Source organism: Sus scrofa, chromosome 17 (genome assembly GCF_000003025.6).
Source record: "Sus scrofa isolate TJ Tabasco breed Duroc chromosome 17, Sscrofa11.1, whole genome shotgun sequence".
Classification (NCBI taxonomy): Eukaryota; Metazoa; Chordata; class Mammalia; order Artiodactyla; family Suidae; genus Sus; species Sus scrofa.
The window spans coordinates 14,814,570-14,837,481 of record NC_010459.5 but is presented as its reverse complement, the minus strand read 5'-3'; the positions used below and the strand labels follow the sequence as shown (position 1 = coordinate 14,837,481).

Below are 22,912 nucleotides of genomic sequence, written 5' to 3'. Positions count from 1 at the left end.
CAGGAAATATTTATAAGAATAAAAGATAGGTCAAAAGTAAAACTATAAATAATTTCTATCATTTAGAGAAGAAATATAAACAATTTATTTTTAGCCTTTTGAAGAAATAAAAAAATTAACACTTTATCACTTAAATACTCTTTTCTTATTATATTACATTTGTGATGTCATTTTTCAGAGAACAGTTTTGTTTTTTTTGTTTGTATTTTTCATATTCTTCTTAAGCAACTTGGGAGGGTCTGGCTTGGTAATCCTTTTACATAGTTTGAAGCTGGTAAACCTTTGGGCCTTTTTTAAGGAGATAACCTTGGTCATTTAGCGATCCAATAAAATTTTCAAAATCAGCAACCTGGAAGAAAATATCAACAGAGTTAGTTCATTAATATGCAAAAATATGATTTAAAAATTTATCTCTTGGGAGTTCCCATTGTGGCTCAGTGGGTTATGAACCTATTATCCATGAGGATATGGGTTCGATCCCTGGTGTTGCTCAGTGGGCTAAGGACCCAGCGTTGCCGTGAGCAGCGGTGTAGGTCACACACGCAGCTCAGATCCTGTGTTGCCGTGGCTGTGCCTGGCAGCTGCAGTTCCAATTCGATCCTAGCCTGGGAACCTCCATGTGCCACAGGTGCAGTCCTTAAAAAAGCAAATAATAATAATAAAAATTTCTCAAATAGTAATCTGTAAAAATTTTTCTTGGGCAAATAAAATTATTTGTACTTCTTACAGAGAACATTTTATTCTCTGTATAATACCTAGCCAATAAAAAATAACTCCACTATGCTGAGAACCCTTAATATTTGTTTCAGCTTAGCTTCAAAACAAAAACTAATTTTTGAAACTGAGTGAGCAATTTTCCACATAAACTGTTTTACATGCTATTACGCTCATTTTCTCTAAAACTTTTAAGTATGCAGAGCAGGTGGATTCATGTTCATTTAACAAATGAGATGGCTGAAGTTAAGATGACCTGCCCATAGGGACTGTCAAAATAACATGGAAACTGAGTCTTGTTTTGATGTTTCTTCCTATCAAGATGCTGAACCTCTTTTGAAAAGAAGGTATGAATTTTAGATAAAAACTTTATTTTGGTCTTTTCTAGGGCCGCTTCCTGCGGCATATGGAGGTTCCCAGGCTAGGGGTCTAATTGGAGTTATAGCCGCCGGCCTACACCAGAGCCACAGCAATGTGGGATCCGAGCCCCATCTGCGACCTACACCACAGCTCACAGCAACACCGGATCCCTAACCCACTTGAGCAACGCCAGGAGTTGAACCCACAACCTCTCATGGTTCCTAGTCGGATTCATTAACCACTGCACCATGACAGGAACTCTAATCTAAATCTTTTTATATTTAAAAGTTCTACTATATTAATTAAAACCTCTTGAAATTATTACGAAAAGATTTACTAAGTATTTGGTTTATCATACCTGAATGTTTAGCTCTTTGGCAATCTGCCGAAGTTGTTGAAATTGAAATAAATTATTGTAAGTTTTTTCAGCAATGTTGTTGAGAGCAGAAATAAACCTTTTTGCTGTTGACCTATTGCTCATTCCAGAACCATGCTGAGATCGTTCAAAATCCAGGTTCCCAAATTCATCAGAGTAAGTTCCTAGCATGCTTATGGGAGGGGAAGAAAAACAAAGTTACCCGATGTGGCACAGCTATAGAAACTTTTGTCCCAGGCCTTTAGGTTATAACAAGAAAAATGTGGAAGTAACTCTGAGGCTCACATAACAAAGATTTAAACCTGTATCTACTGAGCGGCCACTATGAAATTCACTATGAATGGACTCTACAGGGATACAAATATTTTGGACACAGTTACTACTTTTAATAAATTTCTATACTTGGAAAGATAAATGCATAAAAATATAAAGTTGATAGGCTACAATATAAATATCTGGAACATTCTTTTTGACTCATGAAAAAAAGAAATTCTAAACATACTAAACTTAGGTTTTACTTGGTAAAGATGTGTTCTCAGCTCCTAGCGCAGCATCTAGCAAATAGAAAATGTTGAAACATACTCTGGGAATGAACTAGAAAGGTTCTGCTGACTTGGCAGTAATGATGGTTAAATATTAAAGGATAGACCTATTACTTCAGCTCTCTGCTGCTTTTCACGGTATCAGCAAGGAAAGACATACACACTTGACAGTGAATTTTAGCTGTAAGTCTGGAAGTACTCGTTAAAGATACAACTGGCCACCCTCTACTCCAGCCCTGTTGCTGATTCCCTGCCTGTAAATGGGACATATAACCTCATAGCCAGGTTCATAGGCAAAGACATTATTTAATCAGGAATTAATCAAAAATAAATTGGTTACTTGCTAGGGAGCAGGCTTATGGTGGTAAACAAAACAGGTATATTTCCTGCCTTTAAGGAGCTCATGGGAATGAGTTTAAAGGGTTACTAAAAACACAGCTTCATTTTGTTCCTTGAATAGGTTCAGAGCCCACATGAAAGAGAATGGTTGTACAAATAGGAATATGAGTCATCCCAATAAGATTATAATAACTGAGAAAACAATTAGATGAATTGTGTGATTTCTCCAGAAATACAGTATAATCTTATTTATGATTAACTACTTTGCCCTATAATTTACCGTCTACCTATTTTTCACAAAACAGTTGTCAAAAAATGCCTTAGGCTACAACATTAATTATAACAGTTAATATTTACCTAAATTATTTATCTGTCATGCATTATGTCATTTAGTCCTTCTAGCAATCCTATGACTTAAGAGACTACTCTTTTTCCTACTCCACAGATGAAGAAACAAGGCTAAAGGACTTGCCAAAAGTTACACAGCTAATGAGTGGTGTATCTGGGATTTGATTCTGAGCTGTACTGCTTCAGATTTGAAGAAAGAATGTAAAAATATTCCAGTTACTTTCCTTAAATAGAAAAAACTTGGAGTTAGCTTGGATCTCGAGTTGCTGTGGCTGTGGTGTAGGCCTGTGGCTGCAGTGCTGATTCGACCCCTCAAGCCTGGGAACCTCCATATGTCATGAGTGCGGCCCTAAAAAGCCAAAAAAAAAAAAAAAACCCAAACAAAAAAACCCCCTCACAATGATCTCTCAACCTTTGAAGGTGGCTCTGTTCTGCTTCCTAGTGTATATCCAATTATATGAGAAAGCTTATGTGAACTGTTGCCCATCAACAGGTTTGTTTTCCAAAACTATGTGCTCTGATAACTGTGATGTATTTTGTCAGCTTAGATTTTTATTATTTAGGCCTTTGCTTCCCAGGGTAAATGTAATTTTGCAGGTTCAAAACCATGTTAAGGGGAAACATTGAAAAGTTGAAGAGACAGAAACTTTGAAATGGAAGATTAATGAACAAAAAATGATTACTAAGATCAACCTTACCATCAATGCAGTACATTTACCAAGAACCTACCAAGTGCTACACATGAGTCTGGGTCCTGGGAATACACTGGTAAATGCGATAGATAAGGTTCCTTCTCTCACAGTTTTTTCTTTTTTTTTTTTTTCTGGCCGAATTACAGATATGAAGTTCCAAGGCCAGGGATCAGATCTGAACCGCAGTTGTGACCTAGGCTACAGCTGCAGCAATGCCAGATCCTTGACCCACTGCACTGGGCAGGGATCAAACCTGAGTCCTGGCACTGCAGAGATGCCACTGTCCTTGTACCACAGTGATCTTGTTGCACCACAGTGGGAACTCCTCTCAGAATTTAGACTAAGGACAGAAAGCACGTTAAGGATGACAAAGCAGATAATTCACAATCTAGTCTCAAAGTGTTTTACTGGGTCTTTATCTCTATTCTGGAAATAATGCCAGGTAATCCAATCATCTGAAATCAATTTAGCCTCCTTTTTTCCCCTGAAAAGGTTTTTTTTTTTTTTTTTTTTTAAGGGCCACACCCACAGCACAGGGAAGTTTCCAGGCTAGGGGTTGAATTAGAGCTGCAGCTGCCAGCCTACACCACAGCCACAGCAACATTGTATCTGAGCCATGTCTGCAACCTACACTACAGCTCACAGCAACACCAGATCCTTAACCCACTGAGTGAGGCCAGGGATAGAACCAGAGTCCTCATGCATACTAGTCGGGTTCGTTACTGGTGAGGCACAATGGGAACACCCTCCCTGAAAAGTCTGATTAAAGTTAAGGATCTGATGTTGTCACTGCAATGGCCTGGGTCACTGCTGTGGTGCGGGTTCCATCCCTGGCCCAGAAACTTCACATGCCTTGAGTGCGGCAAATAACAAATAAATAAATATTAAAAATTAAGAGTAAATACACTCAGGCAACTCAGGGAAACAAACTAGTAATCTCACATGGGTGCTGTTTATACTTAATAATGAGACTTCTTTTTTCAGGGGCGGAGAAGAAAACTGACAGCCTGAAATTAATTCAGTTTTACCAGCAAGGAAACTTTGAGAAGTAGAAATAAATACAAGTTTCCCAAGGAAAAGCACATGCAAACACTATTTGACATGAGTATTCACACATGTAGAACTATAAATGGGCACTTTAGCATTCTTATTGTAGATTTATTGTAGAGAAACACACCAGATGGCTGCCTGAGGAGAGTCTGGGATCTGAGGCCTCAGGAAACTGAGTAAGGGTAAAGCCTTAAAAAATGAATGTTATCTGTGAAGGAGAGTGGTGAGTGTAGTCAGACCCTTGATTTGCTTGATGGCAACAGTCTATGAAGTAGAGTGCATAATGTTGTTCAGTGGAGCCAGGTACAGAAGACCCAAAGGCCGAGAGACCATTGGAAAGAAAAGTAGGAGTGGTAATCTTAGTCCCACTCCCAAAGGTGAAGAGCCTAAAGGTGTAAAGCACAGTAAGAGAAAGATACATACACTCAAAAGATAGTAGGCATAGGCAACTTTTTTTTTTTTTTTTTTTTTGGTCTTTTTGCCTTTTTCAGGACCGCTCCCAAGGCATATGGAGGTTCCCAGGCTAGGAGTTGAATCAGACCTATAGCTGCCGGCCTCAGAGCCACAGCAACATGGGATCTGAGCAGCATCTGCGACCTACACCACAGCTCACAGCAATGCCAGATCCTTAACCCACTGAGCAAGGCCAGGGATCGAACCTGCAACCTCATGGTTCCTAGTCCGATTCATTAACCACTGCGCCACAACAGGAACTCCACAGGCAACTTCTTGTCATTAAATAAGAAGTCCCTTTTGCTGGTCCTTGTTTTTAATTAGGAAACTTAGAATCCAACATTTCTAGAATTTGTTGGGTTCAGTGTGAAAAAAGGACCTCTGTTAGGGTAGACTCTCAGTTTCTTTCTTTCTTTTTTTTATTTTTGGCAGTCCCATGGCATATGTAGCTCCTGGGCCAGGGATCAGATCAGAGTGGCACCCTAAGCCACAGCTTTGGCAATGCCAGCCGGATCCCTAACTCATTGTGCCTTGCCAAAGACCAAACCTGAGTTCCAGTGTTCTCAAGACGCCATTGATCCCGTTGTGCCACATCAGGAGTTCTAGACTCTCAGTTTCTTATTGGTCTCGTCTCCTAGGAACCTGGACCCACTAGAAGTCAGGCAGGCAACTGGTTTTTGCAGCTATTCCTTTACTTCATATGGTGGTACACTGAGACCTGGACCATATTGCATGAGAAAATATAGTAATTTCTAGACTATGTGGTTGTTTATAGATGGTAACTGAAGGGTCTCCGGCACAATGAAGCCATCTTAGGAAAATTTTCACTTATAAGACCTCTCAAACCCTACTGCTGAGTCACAAAAAAGAAAATTGATGGTTCAAGCACTGTGTGATGCCAAACCAGTAGGATATTAAGGCATAAAGGGTAATATGTTAGGAAATGGTTGAAAGGGTTGGTAGTCATTAGTTATTGATAACTTTATTCATTATGAGGCAGTTGCCCTGGGGCCAGCAATAAAAAATTAAGAGCTACTGGAGTTTCCACTGTGGTAGCAGGTTAATGATCTGGCTTGTCTCTGTGGAGACATCAGTTTGATCCCATGGCCCGGTGTAGTGGGTAAGGATCCAGTATTGCTGCAGCTGTGTCGTAGCTTCAGCTCAGATTCCATCCTGGCCTGGGAACTTGCACATGCCATGGATGTGGCCAAAAAAGGAAAAAAAATGGTATAGATCAGTGTTAAGTGATATACTATTTATAAGAAAGTAATGGGTATCCTGGTAAAGAGGAAGGGGGGATTGTAAACAGGATGGGGAGGAGCCTTTTCAAAGTGTGTATTTTTAAACTGGTCAACTATATGAGTGTATTACCCATTCCCCAACTCCACACCTGATTTTTTAATGTAAAAATTATTATTATTATTATTTTGTCTTTTTAGGGCCACACCTGCAGCATATGGAGGTTCCCAGGCCAGGGGTCTAAATCGGAGCTGTAGCCACTGGTCTACACCACAGCTACAGCAACACCAGATCCAAGCCACGTCTTTGACCTACACCACAGCTCACGGCAATGCCAGATCCTTGACCCAATGAGCGAGGCCAGAGTTCGAACCTGCAACCTCATTGTTCCTAGTCGGATTCATTTCCGCTGCGCCATGATGAGAACTCCTAATGTAAAATTATTTACACAAGATTTTTTTTTTAAATGGCACATGCATGGCCCATGGAAGTTCCCATGACAGGGACTGAATCTGAGCCCAGCTGAGACCTGAACTACTGCAGTCAGATTCTTAACCCACTGCACCATGGCGGGAACTCCTATACCAGAATATTTTAAATCAAGAAAGTATAATTTGTTCTGAGGAACATAAGTGATCAAATAGGATAAATAAAAATAAATTTGGAGTCCCCATTGTGGCTCAGCAGGTTAAGAACCTAACTAGTGGAGTTCCCGTCATGGCAGAGCAGAATCAAATCTAAGAACCATGAGGTTGCGGGTTTGTTCCTTGGCCTTGCTCAGTGGGTTAAGAAGCCAGCGTTGCCGTGAGCTGTGGTGTAGGTCATAGACTCAGCTTGGATCCCATGTTGCTGTTGCTGTAGCTGTGGCACAGGCTCGCTGCTGTAGCTCCAATTGGACCTCCAGCCTGGGTATCTCCATGTGCCGTGGATGTGGCCCTAAAAAGCAAAAAACAAAACAAAACAAAACAAAAAAACAACCTGACTACTGCCCATGAGGATTTGGGTTCAATCCCTGGCCTTACTCAGTGGGTTAAGGATCCAGCACTGCCGTGAGCTGTGGTGTAGGTCACAGATGCAGCTTGGATCCCATGTTGCTGTGGCTGTGGTGTAGGCAAGAGCTGAAGCTCTGATTCTACACCTAGCCCAGGAACTTCCATATGCACTTTCCAGGTGTGGCCCTAAAAAGAAAAAAAAAAAAATAATAATTTTGCTTGGCCTAATAAAATATGTAATTTGAGGGAGTTCTGTTGTGGTTCAGCAATTTAAGAACCTGACTAGTATCCATGAGGATGTGGGTTCGATGCCTGGCCTTGCTCAGATCCCTGGCCTCAATCAGTGGTTTAAGGATCCAGCGTGCCGTGTGAGCTATAGTCTAGGTTGCAGACTTGGCTCAGATCCTGTGTTGCTGTGGCTGTGGTGTTGGTTGGCAGCTTCAGCTCCAATTCAACCCCTGGCCTGGGAACTTCCACATGCTGCAGATGTGACCCTAAAAAGCAAAAAAAAAAAAAAAAAAAAAAAATTTATTTTATGTATATATACGCAAACACAAAATTTGAGATGAAAGATGACTGGTGCATTAAAAATTTAATATTACCTATATTTCATAATTTCAACTATGTCCTCAGCATCTTCTTTGGTTGCTTCCTCTCTTAATTCCAACCTGCTCGTGCCTATGAAAGAAAGTAACCATCTTCAGATGACAAAAGGTAAATATATTTCACATTTGTTTGAGTAGGTATAGTACATTTAAGCTTATTTCATTTATTCATTTTACACAAAAACTTTGGAAGAAGGGGTTGTACTATATGAAAAGTCAGAATTTTAAAATATGAAAATATTCACCATTTTATTTATTTATTTTGCTTTTTAGGGCCACACCTCTGACATATGGAGGTTCCCAGGCTAGGGGCTGAATTGGAGCTGCAGCTGCCGCCTACACTATAGCCACAGCAATGCCAGATCTGAGCCGTATCTGCGACCTACACCATAGCTCATAGCAATGCTGGATCCTTAACCCACTGAGCGAGGCCAGGGATTAAACCTGCACCCTCATGGATGCTAGTCAGGTTTGTTACTGCTGAGCCACAATGGGAACTCCTATTCTCTCACTTTAAAACCTGTTTTTATCTACTAACACATCTTTCTGAATGTTCATGCTAGAAGATTTAATTATGGAATAGACTTGGTTGTTCCTTGCCTTTTACTTTCAGGAATCATGCCTAACTAATTTATTAAAACAACAAAGATGAGTTATTCAGATTCTAGAAGCAAAAAAAGTTCAAATTCTGACCCAGCTAATTTTAACTGCCAGAATTCTCTTAGCCCCAATACCTTGTTTCTGAAACGCCTGTCATGCCATGAGCAGAGCGAACTTGGGTTCAGTATCATACTGACGACACCAGATCCTTAACCACTAGTGGCTAATTTGATTGATATGTTAAATATACTGTTTCTAATGTCTCTCAGTAGGAAGAAAAGCAAATCATTATACAGAAAACTAAGAGAAATCTTATTACCCTCTAATCCCCTCCTTTTCTTGTGCAGTGCCCATGACATGTGGAAATTCCTGGGCAAGGGATTGAATCTATGCCACAGCAGTGACAGTGCCAGATCTTTAACCCGGTGAGTCACCAGGGAACTCCTCTCTCTACCCCCTTCTTAAGCCAAAAGAGCATGACCTTAACATAAACAAACCTCTGTTAGACGAATCAAAGATTCCAGCTGCCTAGTTGTGATTGGTGAGCTATTTAACCGCTGGCTCTGTTTCCGGAGCTCAAGATAAAAATCCTGAAGAATCTGGGCAGCGTCTGTGGATAGCCTTGGGTAGACATACTGCCGAGCATAACCAATGTATTTTCTCAATAGTTGGTGGGGAATTGGATCTATTTCTTCTCCAGGAACCACCTAAAGCATAATAAAAAGGCCCAAGATTAAAAGAATAAGTAGCAAATAAAATCTTTCTGCTACAATTACTTGTTCAGATAAATCTAATATTCTAAAAGATTCTCCAAATAAGCCAAACACTACAGTTCTGGCTCTCGTCTAGTTGACTTAGATTATTTCACCTGAACTTTACATAAAATCTACTATTATAAAAGGTATTTGGTATGAAAGTTTATAGACTATTGCTCTCCAACAACCAATGCACTAAACATTCAAATAGAACGAACTGAACGATTAAGGAGAAGAAACATACCTTTAGTCTTTCTGATAGTGGTTTATCAGAAACCACTTCCAGTATAGAAGTATTTGAATCCTGACTATTCATACGAGTTACTGTGGCACTGCTAACAGCTCTCTGTTTTCCAGCCCTTATTGCAATCACATGTTCAGAGAGTAAATGATCATGATCCTCATTTGGGGTGTCTAACAGGATAAAGACCAAATCAAATCTGGATAGCAGAGCACTCCCCATTCTAAGAGGTGTGAAAGAAAGAAGAAACAGTGACTCGAATTAAAACAAATGGAAAAATCTAGAAAACTGTTTATTTACTCGACATACCAGCTCACATGCTCTTCAACATGTACATGGCCTTATATATACCTATATTGGATGTGAGGACAAGGTCTTTTCTTACACCATCAAACCACTAAATTCTTCTCTATGTTCTATATCACTACCTGTGATTTAGGATCATTGGATTTATAAGCTAGAATGCTAAATGATAGATCAAAGATTATCTGATTGAGTAGTTCTTAAACTTCTATATCTTCTGTCTCACTAAAACATCAAGGCACTCCAAAGCCCCCATGCCCACTTAGAAGTAAAAATACCATTTTTTTCTTAAATGGGCATCTATACCTCTATTAGTTGCTATGATAAAAGTGCTTGGTCATTTCTGAATCTGCCAACCAAATAACTCCTCTTTTTGAGACAAAACCCCCTGAAATCCAGAGTAATTAAAGAATTTGACCAACATCCCAGTGGTACCATTAAAAATCAGAATCCAAGTCCTCTGGATCCTTGTTCAGGAGGATCCTCTGATCTTTCCAATACAGGACTTTGTCATTTTCCTAAGAAACACCAACAGATGGCTTTTTTGTTGGTGGTGGTACGGAAATACCCAGAATCTCAAAGTACAACTGTGTTTTTTACTATGTATCATTTCTAATAGTAACGGTATTTATTATTAAATATGAGGAAATTAGCTTTTTATTTTCCACTAGAATTTAAAGCTCTATTTTTTTTTTTTCATATGAGACATTTTGTGTGTGTGTGTGGGGGGGTCTTCTTCTCACTTAGGTATCACTTGAGTCTATTCTTCCCTTCCTATATATTTTGTCCAACCTGTACAGAACAAATTAGAAGAGAAAGTATACACACACAGATAAATTCTTTGGTTTCAGAAAAAACTGGGATCATACCACATATATAAGTATTGTAAGTGCTCTTATGACTGACAGTAATAAGCACAGATGTGTTTCCCTATCAGTACACATAAAGCTACCTTCATTCTCCTAACTGCTGGTTTCCCTTGTACAAACTTACCACACAGTTCAACCACTTCCCTATTGATGGGCATTTTAAGTTATTTCCAAACTTTGGCAGTGATAAACAATGCCATAATACCCACCCAGTCAACACATCTTTATGTGCTTGTGCTTATGTCTATGAGTACAATTCCTAAAAGAATGGCTGCAACAAATAGAATGTACATTAAAATAGCAATAAATATGCTGAGCGCTGCTTCAAAATGCTAAACTATGTCTGTGAGAATCCACTCTCCCATCCTATTGGCAATAATGATTAATACTTAAAACATTTGTCAAAAATAAATAAATAAATAAATAAATAATAAGGTTTAAAAAAAAGTTTTCCAATCTGGTAGATGTCAGTAGCACTTCATTGTTTAATGTGCAGTGTTGTAACATATTTTTGTACATTTCTTGGCAACCTGCAACTTCTGTGAACTACCCATTTATGTCCTCAGTTATTTTCGTCATATCTATAGGGATTCAATATATTAAAGGTATAAATATTTGAAGAGACTTACTTTAAATTCTCAGAAACTGTTTTGGCTTTATTGTAGTGTCCTCCAACTGGATTTGCAGCAGCAATAATGGAAGTTCTTGCAGGGAGGCTACAAACCATGCCAGCCTTAGCAAGACTAATGCTTTGCTGTTCCATGGCTTCTAACAAAGCTTGATGTTGATTCCCCATCTTATCAAATTCATCTATTCCACAGATACCTACAACCATAGTAAAATAATACAGACAAAAAAATGTTCCTTTCATTAAGTTTCAAACTTGACGGGATACAAATTACTCCACAATAAAGAATATTTCCATTAGCTTCCAACAGTTAAAATTATAAAATGTCATACAGTACAACATTTGTGCTTGTTTTACAGTAAAAAAACATACCTGTCTTATTTAAACATTATATTTTATTTACTCATTTAGCATTTTCCATAGGCACTATATTGTGAGGTTACAAAAATGAAGATATGAGAGTAACCCTCAAAAAAGCTTAGATGACTTAGGTGTTCCTGTCATGGCTCAGCAGAAATAAATCTGACTAGTATCCATGAGGATGCAGGTTCGATCCCTGACCTCGCTCAGTGGGTTAAGGATCCGGCGTTGCTGTGAGCTGTGGTGTAGGTCACAGACGCAGCTCAGATCTGGTGTTGCTGTAGCTGTGGTGTAGGCCAGCAAGTTGTAGTTCTGATTCGACCCCTAGCCTGGGAACCTCCATATGCTGTGAGTGCAGCCGTAAAAAGCAAAAAAAAAAAAAAAGCTTAGAAAACTTAAAGTTGAACAGGTGAAATAAGATATGTACACATCCAAAATAGTATATTTTGACAATTGTAACAGATATGCATAATCATGAATTTTCTGTGGGTGGGAGGGATTAAAGAGGAAGGGGAATCTAGAAAGGTTTTAGGAAAAAGGTACTACTTGAACTGGGTCTTTTGGGAACCGCAGAGCAGCATGATTTGGGAAGAAACACATGGGCTCTAAAGTCTGAAGACTAGAGTGCAGTTCTCAGCAATACTCGGCATTGACTGTACAACCATAGGGTTAATTGTACACTTAATCTCTTTAAACATAATATGAAGATCCACCCCTGACTGAAGGCATTTTATGTGCCAGGAGTATTATATCTAATCCACAGGTTACTGAAAGCCCTCTAACATTAGCTTGTAATATTTTTCCTCCACTCCCCATACCATGAGCAATTTGGTGGTTATCTTTGCTATGGTTAAACCCCTCTATGTCTACTCTATGACCAAGTAAGCCATGCCAGCTCAGTCAGCCCGTGCCTCTCTGGAATTGATGGTATTATGAGAAGTTCTCAAGATTTACTTAGTACAATTCCTCAAGGATAGGAACAAGGTAGGAACAAAGTCAAGCTACATAGCTGCTACTTTTCAAAGTTTAAAGCAGGAGGTGGCAATCTTTTCCTCTAAAGAGAGATTTTTTAATGTTTTGCAGGCCACATACAGTCTGTCACATATTCTAGGATTATTATTATTTTTTTTTTTGTTCTTTACAAACTTTTAAAATAGCTTGTGGGAGTTCCTGCTATGGGACAACAGGATTGGCGGCATATCTACAGTGCTAGGGCACAGGCTCAATCCCCAGCCCAGCACAGTGGGTTAAAGGATTTTGCAGCAACTACATTGCTGCAGTTGCAGTGTAGGTCGTAACTGCGGCTTGGATCTGATCTTTGACAGCCCAGGAACTCCACATACTGAAGGGCGGCCAAAAAAGTCTTGTGGACTACAGTAAAACAGGCTGAAGCGTGGGGTGACCTGTACGTTAAAGTTTGCCGACCCCTGGTATTTTTTTTTTTTTTTTTTTTTTTGTCTTTTTAGGGCTGTACCCATGGCATATGCAAGTTCCCAGGTTAGGGGTCACATGGAAGCTGTAGCTGCAGGCCTACACCATAACCACGGCAATGAGGGATCCGAGGCGCATCTGTGATCTACACCACAGCTTACAGCAATGCCGGATCCTTAACCCCCAGGGCGAGGCCAAGGATCAGACCCAAGTTCTCATGGATACTAGTCGAGTTTGTTAGCACTGAGCTACAACAGAAACTCCTGCTGACCCCTGGTTTTAAAGCAAAGTTTAAATTGTAAAAATTTTCTATTTGCTTTTAGAAGTCTGATCTTTGCTGACTAACATTCTTTTGTATTTCTGTTTTTTTTTTGTTTTTCACTTTTAAGGGCCATACTTGAGGCACATGGAGGTTCCTATGCTAGGAGTCGAATCAAAGATATAGCTGCTGGCCATAGCCACAGCCATAGAAATGCAGGATCTGAGCAGCATCTGTGACCTATACCACAGCTCACGGCAATGCCAGATCCTTAACCCACTGAGCAAGGGCAGGGATCAAACCCGTAACCTCATGCTTCCTAGTCGGATTCGTTTCCGCTGTGCCACACCAGGAACTCCTCTTTATTATTTTAACAGCGATATTTTCACTATGATAGTGCTTAACTTATCTATGTATATTTGTTTTTTGGGGTTTGTTTTTTTTGTCTTTTTGTCTTTTTAGGGCCACACCCTCAGCACATGGAGGTTCCCAGGCTAGGGGTCGAATCAGAACTACACCTGCTGGCCTACACCACAGCTACAGCAACACCAGATCTGAGCCACATCTGCAACCTACACCACAGCTCACAGCAACACCGGATCCTTAACCCACTGAGCGAGGCCAGGGATAGAACCTACAACCTCATGGTTCCTAGTTGGATTCGTTTCCACTGTGCCATGATGGAAACTCCTCTATGTATATTTAAAAGAGACACCCTTGGGCTTTTAACACTCCTTATCTTAAATCCCATTAGCTATCTGTACAGCTAAACCTTGTCTCACCTTCATATTCAATAATGAGCAACCTCTATTTTTTTTTTTTTTCACCTGGTAATTTAGCAAAAGTATTGGCACTTTTTTTTTTTTTTTTGCTTTTTAGGGCCACACCCAAGGCATATGGAGGTTCCCAGGCTTGGGGTGGAATCAGAGCTACAGCTGCCAGCCTAGACCACAGCTCATGGCAACACCGGATCCTTAACACACTGAGCAAGGCCAGGGATTGAACCCTCATCCTCATGGATCCTAGTCGGGTTTGTTAACTGCTCAGCCAATAAAGGAACTTTACTGTCACTTCTGATGAGCTATATGATAACCAGAGAAATGTTTGTTGAATTTATGTGTTCATCAACTATTTAATGAATGCCTTTTACATATCAGTACTATGTTCTAGGCATGTGGGATATAGCATTGTAAAGACAAAATTCTCTGCCCTTGTGAAGCCTACATTCTATTCAGTGTAGGAAGGCAGATAATAAAAAAGATAAACCATCTGGTACATTAGCTGTGCCCTGGAGAGAAAACCAGAGTAGGGTAAGAGCAGGGTCTCCTGCTGGTGGGAGTGGGGATTACAGTGTAAAATGTGGTGTTAAGGGGAGGCCTCACTGGGGTCAGGACTTTTGAACAAAAACATGAAGGAGGAAAGGGAATAAGCATCGCAGACTATCTGGGGTGAGAACATTCTAAAGTAGAACGGCTCTAATGCAGGAATGTGATGTGTCTGGAATGCTGGTGGTGTTCAAGGTATATAGCCAGGAGGCCAGTGAAGCTGAAGAGGAAAGAGAAGGAAGTAACAGGTAATGGGGCAAAAGAGGTGGTTAAAGGCTGGAATGTGAAGGGCACCTGGGCCACTATTAACACTTGGGCTTTGGAGTTCCTGTTGTGGCTCAGCGGATTAAGAATTCGACTAGTATCCACGATAATGTGGGTTTGATCCCTGGTCTTGCTCAGTGGGTTAAGGATCCAGCGTTGCTGCAAGCTGTGGTGCAGGTCACAGATGCGGCTCAGATCCTGTGTTGCTGTGGCTGTGGTGTACGTTGGCAGCTACAGCTCCGATTTGACCCCTAGCCTGGGAACCTCCATATGCCGTGAGTGCAGCCTTAAAAAGAAAAAAAAAAAAAAAAGATGGAACTGTCATTTTACCATGATGGGAAAAATATAAGAAGAATAGGTTGAAGGGGAAGATGAAGATTATAGTTCTGGACATGCTGAGTTTGAGAAAGTTGTGAGGATACTGAACAGGTGAGCCTGAATTCAAGGGAAAAGAAACACGAAGCTGGAAAACTTTAGCATACAGGTAGGTAAAGAGTCATGAAACTAGATAAGATCCCCAAGAAGGTAAGTGCAGACTGAAAAGAAAAAAGTACAAAAACTAAGCACTCTGAGAAGCCAACCAGTTAAGAGGCTGGGGAGATGAAGAACAAGTAAAGACTGAGAATGAACAGTATAAATAAAGTGAGGAGAAAAAAAAAATAAAGTGAGAATAAAATCAGAAGAGTGTAGTGTCTTGGAAACCAAGGAGATAAAGTATTTCATGGATGGGGCAGTGATCAGCATTGTTGACATGGCTGACAGGCACTGGATTTAGAATTGTGAGTGTCCCTGGCAAACTGGAAGGAATGAATGACCTCAGCTGGACTGGAATCTGGGTACTGCCTGACACATGCATAGGGACATGTTTTCCCAATGGGGTTAAAGCATCAAAAAGAGAAACTTAGGTAGCAAAGCCCAGTTGGAGAACTCCTTTTGCTGAGCCTTCCAACTAGATTTCTTATAAACTATCAATCATACCCTGAAAAAACAAAACGATGAGCTATGTATTCCCAGTTTGGGGAGCTCTCAGTCTCAATTCACTGGTTGGGACAATGTGGTCCAAATGACTTCTGGAACAGAATGTGAAGAAATTAATTGAAAAAGAAAAGGCTTAAAAAAAACAAAAACAAAGCCCCAGAATTATTATTATTTGCTTTGGCCTCTTACCTTGATCGCCAAGTACCAGGGCACCAGCTTCCAAAGCGAAATCTCCAGAGGAACTATCTTTTGAAAGAGTTACAGTCAAACCAGAGGTGGTTGTGGTATTACCACAAACATACACGCCACGTGGAGCAACACTGCACGCTGCCTAATGAAACAAAGAGTCTAAGAGAATCAACCAAAGTAAAAGGGAAATAATCGCTATGCTAGATGCTCACAAAGACTGGCTATATGCCAGGCATTCTTCTAAGAGCTTCATTGTAAAATCTACACCACCACAGTAACAAGAAGGTACTATTACACTCCCATTACTGATGGAGAAGCCAAGCAAGGTCTGATGAGAGTAACTCACATAGCTATACAGGTTGTGAAGTCAGGATTCAGTCAAACCCAGGAGCCTGACTCTGAAGCCTGTGGTCATGTGAATACTCTATACAATTCCATTTTATGCTTCATTTTCACATTCAAATAGCAAAAAATGTAAGTATAAATTTTAGTTTCAGACTCCAATGCTTCTTTAAACATGGGGTAATAAAAATGGCTCAATAATACTCACTGTCTGAATAAACAAGAAATGCTAAGACAGAAAAGTAGTTCCTAGCACAACAGTATGGACCTTTAGAGTCAGGCAGACCTATTTAAATCCTGGCTCTACCATGTAGCTACTGGTAATGCTGCTCTTGAACCTCCCTGAGCCTCAGCTTATGTTTAATCATGTGCTGCCCTGAGGAATAAATGAGATTGTATATGCAAGGCACTTAACTGGGTACTTGGCACGTAACATGTGCCCCATGCAAGGCTGCTGTACAAGGCTGTGCACTCCACAGCCCTAGAAGACAGCTGCTGCACAGCTATCTATGTCAACAGTGTGTTCTGGACATGCATGGAACATAGCCCAAGTGACCCTTTGGAGTCTAGCTAAATAAATGGTAGCTATCATTATTTTTATCACTTGCAATTCCTTAGTTGTTAGTCTGAGAATGACATTTACTACATGGTCAGAGGAAAATAGGATTTAAAAATATAAACAATTCATAACTGTTAGCTTAATTATTAAAAATCTTGGCTTAGGGGGCCAGCAGACTTACACATGATCACATCAGACTTACATGCAGTTCAGATTCCCACATGCACTTTATTTATTAATTTTTTTTTTGGTCTTTTTGCCTTTTCTAGGGCTGCTCCTGCGGCATATGGAGGTTCCCAGGCTAGGGGTCTAATCAGAGCTGAAGCCGCCAGCCTACACCACAACCACAGCAACTCCGGATCCGAGCCACATCTGCGACCTACACCACAGCTCATGGCAACGCCGGATCATTAACCCACTGAGCAAGGCCGCAACCTCATAGTTCCTAGTCGGATTCATTAACCACAGTGCCACGACGGGAACTCCAAATTCCCACATGCACTTTAACACACACAGTCTACCTAGGTACACTGTTTTCATTTTTATCAAAGTCTGTTTCACCTATAACTGAGTACTCTGTGCTTCAATTGTCAGGCTTGTAGCAGGGTTCCAAACAGAATTTTAAAAAAGATAAAAAGAAGTTGGCCCAATTGGTCAAAAGGAACAAAATATGGAAACACAGATTAAATGTCAGATTGGGAATTGAAATGATGACTGGTTTAACACTTAGCCGTCGGGAATAAAGAAAGACTCTCACATGAAAGACAGTGGGTTTATGATGCAATGAGGAGATCAAAGGGTTTTCAATCCTGGCTGCACTTCAGGATCACCCGTGGTTGTACACAGATCAACACTAGAACCCTAACCGAAACTCTTAATTCTTAGTACTGGGAAAGTCCACAATATTTTCAAAAAATTCCCGAGATGATTTTGATCTGCAGCTGGGGTTCCTAAGCATTCTTATGCTGGCTTAGCGGGTGTTACTCCAGGTAAACCACAGCATTCCACCAGCTACACATTCCAGGGCCATAAGCTCTGGAGGGGAAAACTACTAGGCTCTGATTGGCACAGCCAAAATCTTCTTGGGCACCAACAACCGACTGGTCAAAGAAGTTTCCAGAGAGAAGTAGTGGAGATGGATAGGACAAGATCTCTTACCTTTATCAGACTATTCCTAAAGCCCAACAAAGTGTTATGAGATAATGGGGGACCCTGCTTTACTTTCTTAAACTATTCTGTTCATAGGTGAGGTCAGGACACAAAGTCTAGCAAAGCAATGCTGGAAACAAAAAAGAGGGGTTGTAGTTGACATCATAAGGGACTAGCACGCTTGTGTAGTGTGTGTGACAGACGACTTGGCTCAATTTGAAAGGATGGGCAGATACAAGTTATATATACTCACACAAACTTCAACTCATTGGTACTACCTAACAAATGATGCTCTATGGAACACAAAAACAAGTTTTAAAGAAAATTCCCTTGTGAATTCTTCATGCATTTAAGCAAAAGGTCAAATACCAAATGACTGATTTCCTACCTGTAGCATCTGACTCTTTCCCAAGCCTGGGTCTCCAACAACAAGGATGTGTGGGTCTCCTCGAATCGGAATTCTGTTTTTGTCATCTGCGTATTTCTGGCTTCCTCCAAAGAGTGCTAATGCCAAACCTGCTTTAACAAGCTCAGAAGTGAAAGAAGAATGAGAAAAAACACAAAACAAATGAGAAAAATGTAAAGACTGTAAAGCAAAAGAAGTGCTCCTCCTTCTATATTTTCAACGTTTGGGAATTTTTTTTTTAAAGCATGATTGAACTTTGCTTTTTTTTTCCCCAAGAAAAATAAGTCTAAAAATATAAACTTCTTTAATGTAAATGGTTAAAAGGCAAAAATTAGAAAGCATATAAAGGAGTTCCCGTTGTGGCACAGTGGTTAATGAATCCGACTAGGAACCATGAGGTTGTGGGTTCGATCCCTGGCCTTGCTCAGTGGGTTAAGGATCTGGTGTTGCTGTGAGCTGTGCTGTAGGTTGCAGACGAGGCTTGGATCCTGCGTTGCTATGGCTCTGGCGTAGGCCGGCAGCAACAGCTCTGATTAGACCCCTAGCCTGGGAACCTCCATGTGCCTTGGGTGCAGCCCTAGAAGAGGCAAAAAGAAAGGAAAAAAAAAAAAAAAATCAGGTAACTTAAAAGTCACCAAGTGAAGACCTACAAACCCATTCCACAAAGCTGAGAAGTATTTATTAGTTCCTACTTTAACATTTAGTGTCCAGTGTCACTTTAAAAGAAGCCCATTTCTACTAACTCTAATTGGTAAGCAGCTCTGCCTTACAAGGAGCTGTAATTTGCCTCTCATACCAGTCATTTATGGAGAATAATGATTCATATTAAGATATAAATAACGGGGAGTTCCTGTTATGGCTCAGTGGTGGCAAGCCTGACTAGTGTCCATGAGGACACAGGTTCCATCCCTAGTCTTGCTCAGTGGGTGGAGGAGCCAGTGTTGCTGTGAGCTGTGCCACAGGCTGCAGCTCTGATTCAATCCCTGGCCTGGGAACTTCATATGCTGTAGGTGCAACCCTAAAAAGACAAAAAAAAAAAAAAAAAAAAAAAGATATAAATAATGGGGCCACCAGGAATGACTATTTTTAACCTTTATATTTTATTTTTGCTGAATTTATGTATTTTTGAGTAAAGATGAAGTAAAATACTTACTTCGTGACCAAAAATGACAGGACAAAGCGAGCTGAAAAACAGAAAAGGACTTATAAATTCTAACTTACATTTCAGTGAGACATTAGATGATCTACTTTGCAATTTGCTTAATTTGCTTTATATTTAGCATCAACAAAAATAAAAAAAATTTCCATCTCCTCAAAAAACTCAAGAAATTTCATTCTAGCAGTAAATTTCTCAAAATTCTTTGTGAATATGCAAAGGGAAGAATGCCTTAAAAATTGTGCCTGTGTGAGGGAGACAGGATACTTGTAAAGCATTTACATTACCTGCCTTTAAAACACATCATACAAAATTAATAAGCAGAAAGTTACTGCTTTTACATATACTAAAAATGAAATATCAGAAAGAGGAATTAGGAAAACTATCCCATTTACCATCTCATCGAATAGAATAAAATACCTATGCGTTGCTGTGGCTCTGGCGTAGGCTGGTGTCTACATCTCCGATTCGACCCCTAACCTGGGAACTTCAATATACCGTGGGAGCGGCCCAAGAAATGGAAAAAAGACCAAAAAAAAAAAAAAATATGTATCTAAAGAGACAAAATATATGTACTCTAAAAAAACTATAAGACACTGATGAAAGAAATCAAAGGTGACACAAACAAATGGAAACACATACCATGCTCTTGGATTGGAAGAATCAGTATTGTTAAAAAGACTATACTACCCAAGGCAATCTACAGATTCAATGCAATCCCTCTCAAGTTACCAATAACATTCTTCATAGAACTAGAACAAAATATTTAAAAATTTGTAGGGAAACAAAAAGCAGTACTGAAAAAGAAAAACAGAAAGGCTCCCTGACTTCAGTCTATACAACAAAGCTACAGTAACCAAAACATACAGCAAAGGAAAGACATTCTCTTCAGTAAGTGGTGCTGGAAAAACTGGACAGCTACACGTACAAAGAATGAAATTAGAACAATCTCTAACACCATACACAAAATAAACTCAAAATGGATTAAGGATCTAAACATAAGGCCAAATACTACAAAACTCCTAGAGGAAAACATAAGGGAGAACACACTTTGACATAAACTGCAGCAATATCTTATTTGATGCACCTCCTCAAATAATAAAAATAAAAACCAAAGTAAGCCAACAGGATCTAATTACACTTAAAAGCTTTTGCACAGCAAAGGAAACCATAAAAAAACAAAAAACAAAAATAGTTCCTGTCAGGCTCAGCACTAGTATCCACAAGGACTTGGGTTTGATCCTGGGCTTAGCTCAGTGGGTTAAGGATCCAGCACTGCCTTGAGCTGTGCTGAAGGTTGCAGACACGGCTCAGATCCCAAGTTGCCGTGGCTGTGGCTATGAGGAAGGCTGGCAGCTGCAGCTCTAATTCGACCCTTAGCCTGGGAACTTCCATATGCCACAAGTGCAGCCCTAAAAAGCCAAAAAAAAAAAAAGGTCTACAAACAAATGCTGAAGAGGGTATGGAGAAAAGGAACCCTCCTACACTATTGGTGGGAATGTAAATTGGTGTAACCACTATAAGGACAGTTCCTCAAAAAACTAAATATAGAACTACCATATTCCAGCAATCCCACTCCTGGGCATATATACAGAGAAAACCATAATTTGAAAAGGTACAGGAGTTCCTGCCATGGCTCAGTGGTTAATGAATCTGACTAGGAACCATGAGGTTACGGTTCAATCCCTGGCCTTGCTCAGTGGGTTAAGGATCTGGCATTGCCGTGAGCTGTGGTGTAGGTTGCAGACGCAGCTCGGATCCTGCATTGCTGTGGCTCTGGTGTAGGCCGGCGGCTATAGCTCCGATTCGACCCCTAGCCTGGGAACCTCCATATGCCATGGAGCGGCCCAAGAAATGGCAAAAAAGACAAAAAAAAAAAAAAAAAAAAAAAAAAAGGAGAAAAAAAGAAAAGATACATGCACCTCAAAGTTTACTGCAGTACTATTTACAATAGCCAAGACACAGAAAAACCTAAATGTCCCCCTTCCTCTCCCAGTATTTCTGGGGATCACCTCCCAAATAAAGCATTTTACTATTGGGTCATATCTATCCAACTTGCATCAAAGCAACCATCACCAATATGTAAATGAATGGGTGGAGCTGTGTTCTAATAAAACTTTATTTACCAAAACAGGCAGCCTGCCTAGTTTGCCATCCCCTGCAAGATTAATAAATGGAAAACCATGAAAAATCCTACTTTTGATGTTAAGGATTTCCCATTGTGCTCAGGGGGTTAGGAATTGACTAATATTCATGACGATGCAGGTTTGATCCCTGGTCTTGCTCAGGGGTTGAAGAATCTGGCGTTGCCACCAGCTGTGGTGTGGGTTGCAGACACCGGCAGCTACAGCTCTGATTCAACCCCTAGCCTGGGAACTTCCATATATGGGTAATGGCCCTTAAAAAAAAAAAGAAAGATACCCTTACTGAATTCTAGTTTCGACGTTGAAACCACAAACTTAGAAGTAATAGGTAAAAGCAAACTGTGGGAAAGAAACCCAAGTTTTTCATACTAACTTATCCTCCCCAAGTATGGCAGAGGACCATGCCAAAATGTTCATTTTTATTAATAACCAGTAAGAGGAATCAATCAAAGAAGTGTTTTGATTCTTAACCAGGGAGCTGCTATAGACCACGCACCACTCCATCACTTACCACCAGACCACAGTGTCACCCTAGCTCAGAGAAACCTGTCTCCCAGGGTGGGTTTGGATGGCTGTCTTTTCAAAAGTCTCTGAGGGTTTAAGGACAAAGAACCCTTGGGGAACTCTATACCTTTGCCAGCTGACTAATTAACATATTAAAGGCAGAAAGGAAAAGGGTCAAATTCTCCTAGACCCCAAGGACTTGGTGGACAGTAAAGCTGACAAAATCAATTATTATAGTACAATGGATTTCAAAACCTCAGTTCTTTACCTTTATTTGGTATATCTACTATTCAGTGTCTCCCTTTTTCTCCTACTCAAAATTATCTAAAAAACTGACAAAAATTTTCAAAATTTTTTGAAATCTTTGAAGTTAGCATATTGGAAGTAAGTGGCTAAAACAAGATTCTAAATTAGGTTTTTCTTCCCCTCCAAAGCTCTTAACCACTAAAGCAAAAATGCCTCTACTTTGCTCCCTCTCTATGCATGGCAATAACATGGAAATAAAACAAAAAAATTCTGAAATACTTACCAAATGTAAAGGACTTCCCTGTGAATCTCTTTCCTGCTTTTTATTTATTTTTATTTTTTGGCTGCACTCACTGCATGTAGAATTCCCTGGGGCAGGACAGAACCCAAGCCACTGCCATGATGCCAGATCCTTAACCTGCTGCACCACAAGGGAACTCCTCTTTCTTGTTTTTTAAAAGTAAACAAACAATCTCCTACATACAACTAATTGA

General features: G+C 40.1%; 1 protein-coding gene across 5 annotated transcripts in view; it reads right to left on the bottom strand.

The window, feature by feature from the left end:
• MCM8 (minichromosome maintenance 8 homologous recombination repair factor) overlaps window positions 62-22,912 on the bottom strand; it is a 47,023-nt gene continuing 24,172 nt past the window's right edge. For 2 of the 5 annotated variants that reach the window (XR_002339859.1, XR_002339861.1), the window contains exons 11-19: window positions 19,522-19,552; window positions 18,351-18,491; window positions 15,913-16,054; window positions 11,108-11,303; window positions 9,310-9,529; window positions 8,808-9,017; window positions 7,708-7,783; window positions 1,433-1,622; window positions 62-349 (exon numbers count right to left, since the gene is read on the bottom strand). Coding sequence is in view for 1 of the 5 variants with exons in the window: in XM_021077410.1 (XP_020933069.1) it covers window positions 257-349; window positions 1,433-1,622; window positions 7,708-7,783; window positions 8,804-9,017; window positions 9,310-9,529; window positions 11,108-11,303; window positions 15,913-16,054; window positions 18,351-18,491; window positions 19,522-19,552 (1,303 nt within the window). In the remaining 4 variants the exon portion in view is untranslated. Of the gene's footprint in view, window positions 350-1,432; window positions 1,623-7,707; window positions 7,784-8,803; window positions 9,018-9,309; window positions 9,530-11,107; window positions 11,304-15,912; window positions 16,055-18,350; window positions 19,553-22,912 lie in introns of all 5 variants that reach the window. The other 3 variants (XM_021077410.1, XR_002339862.1, XR_002339860.1) reach the window with 3 other exon arrangements.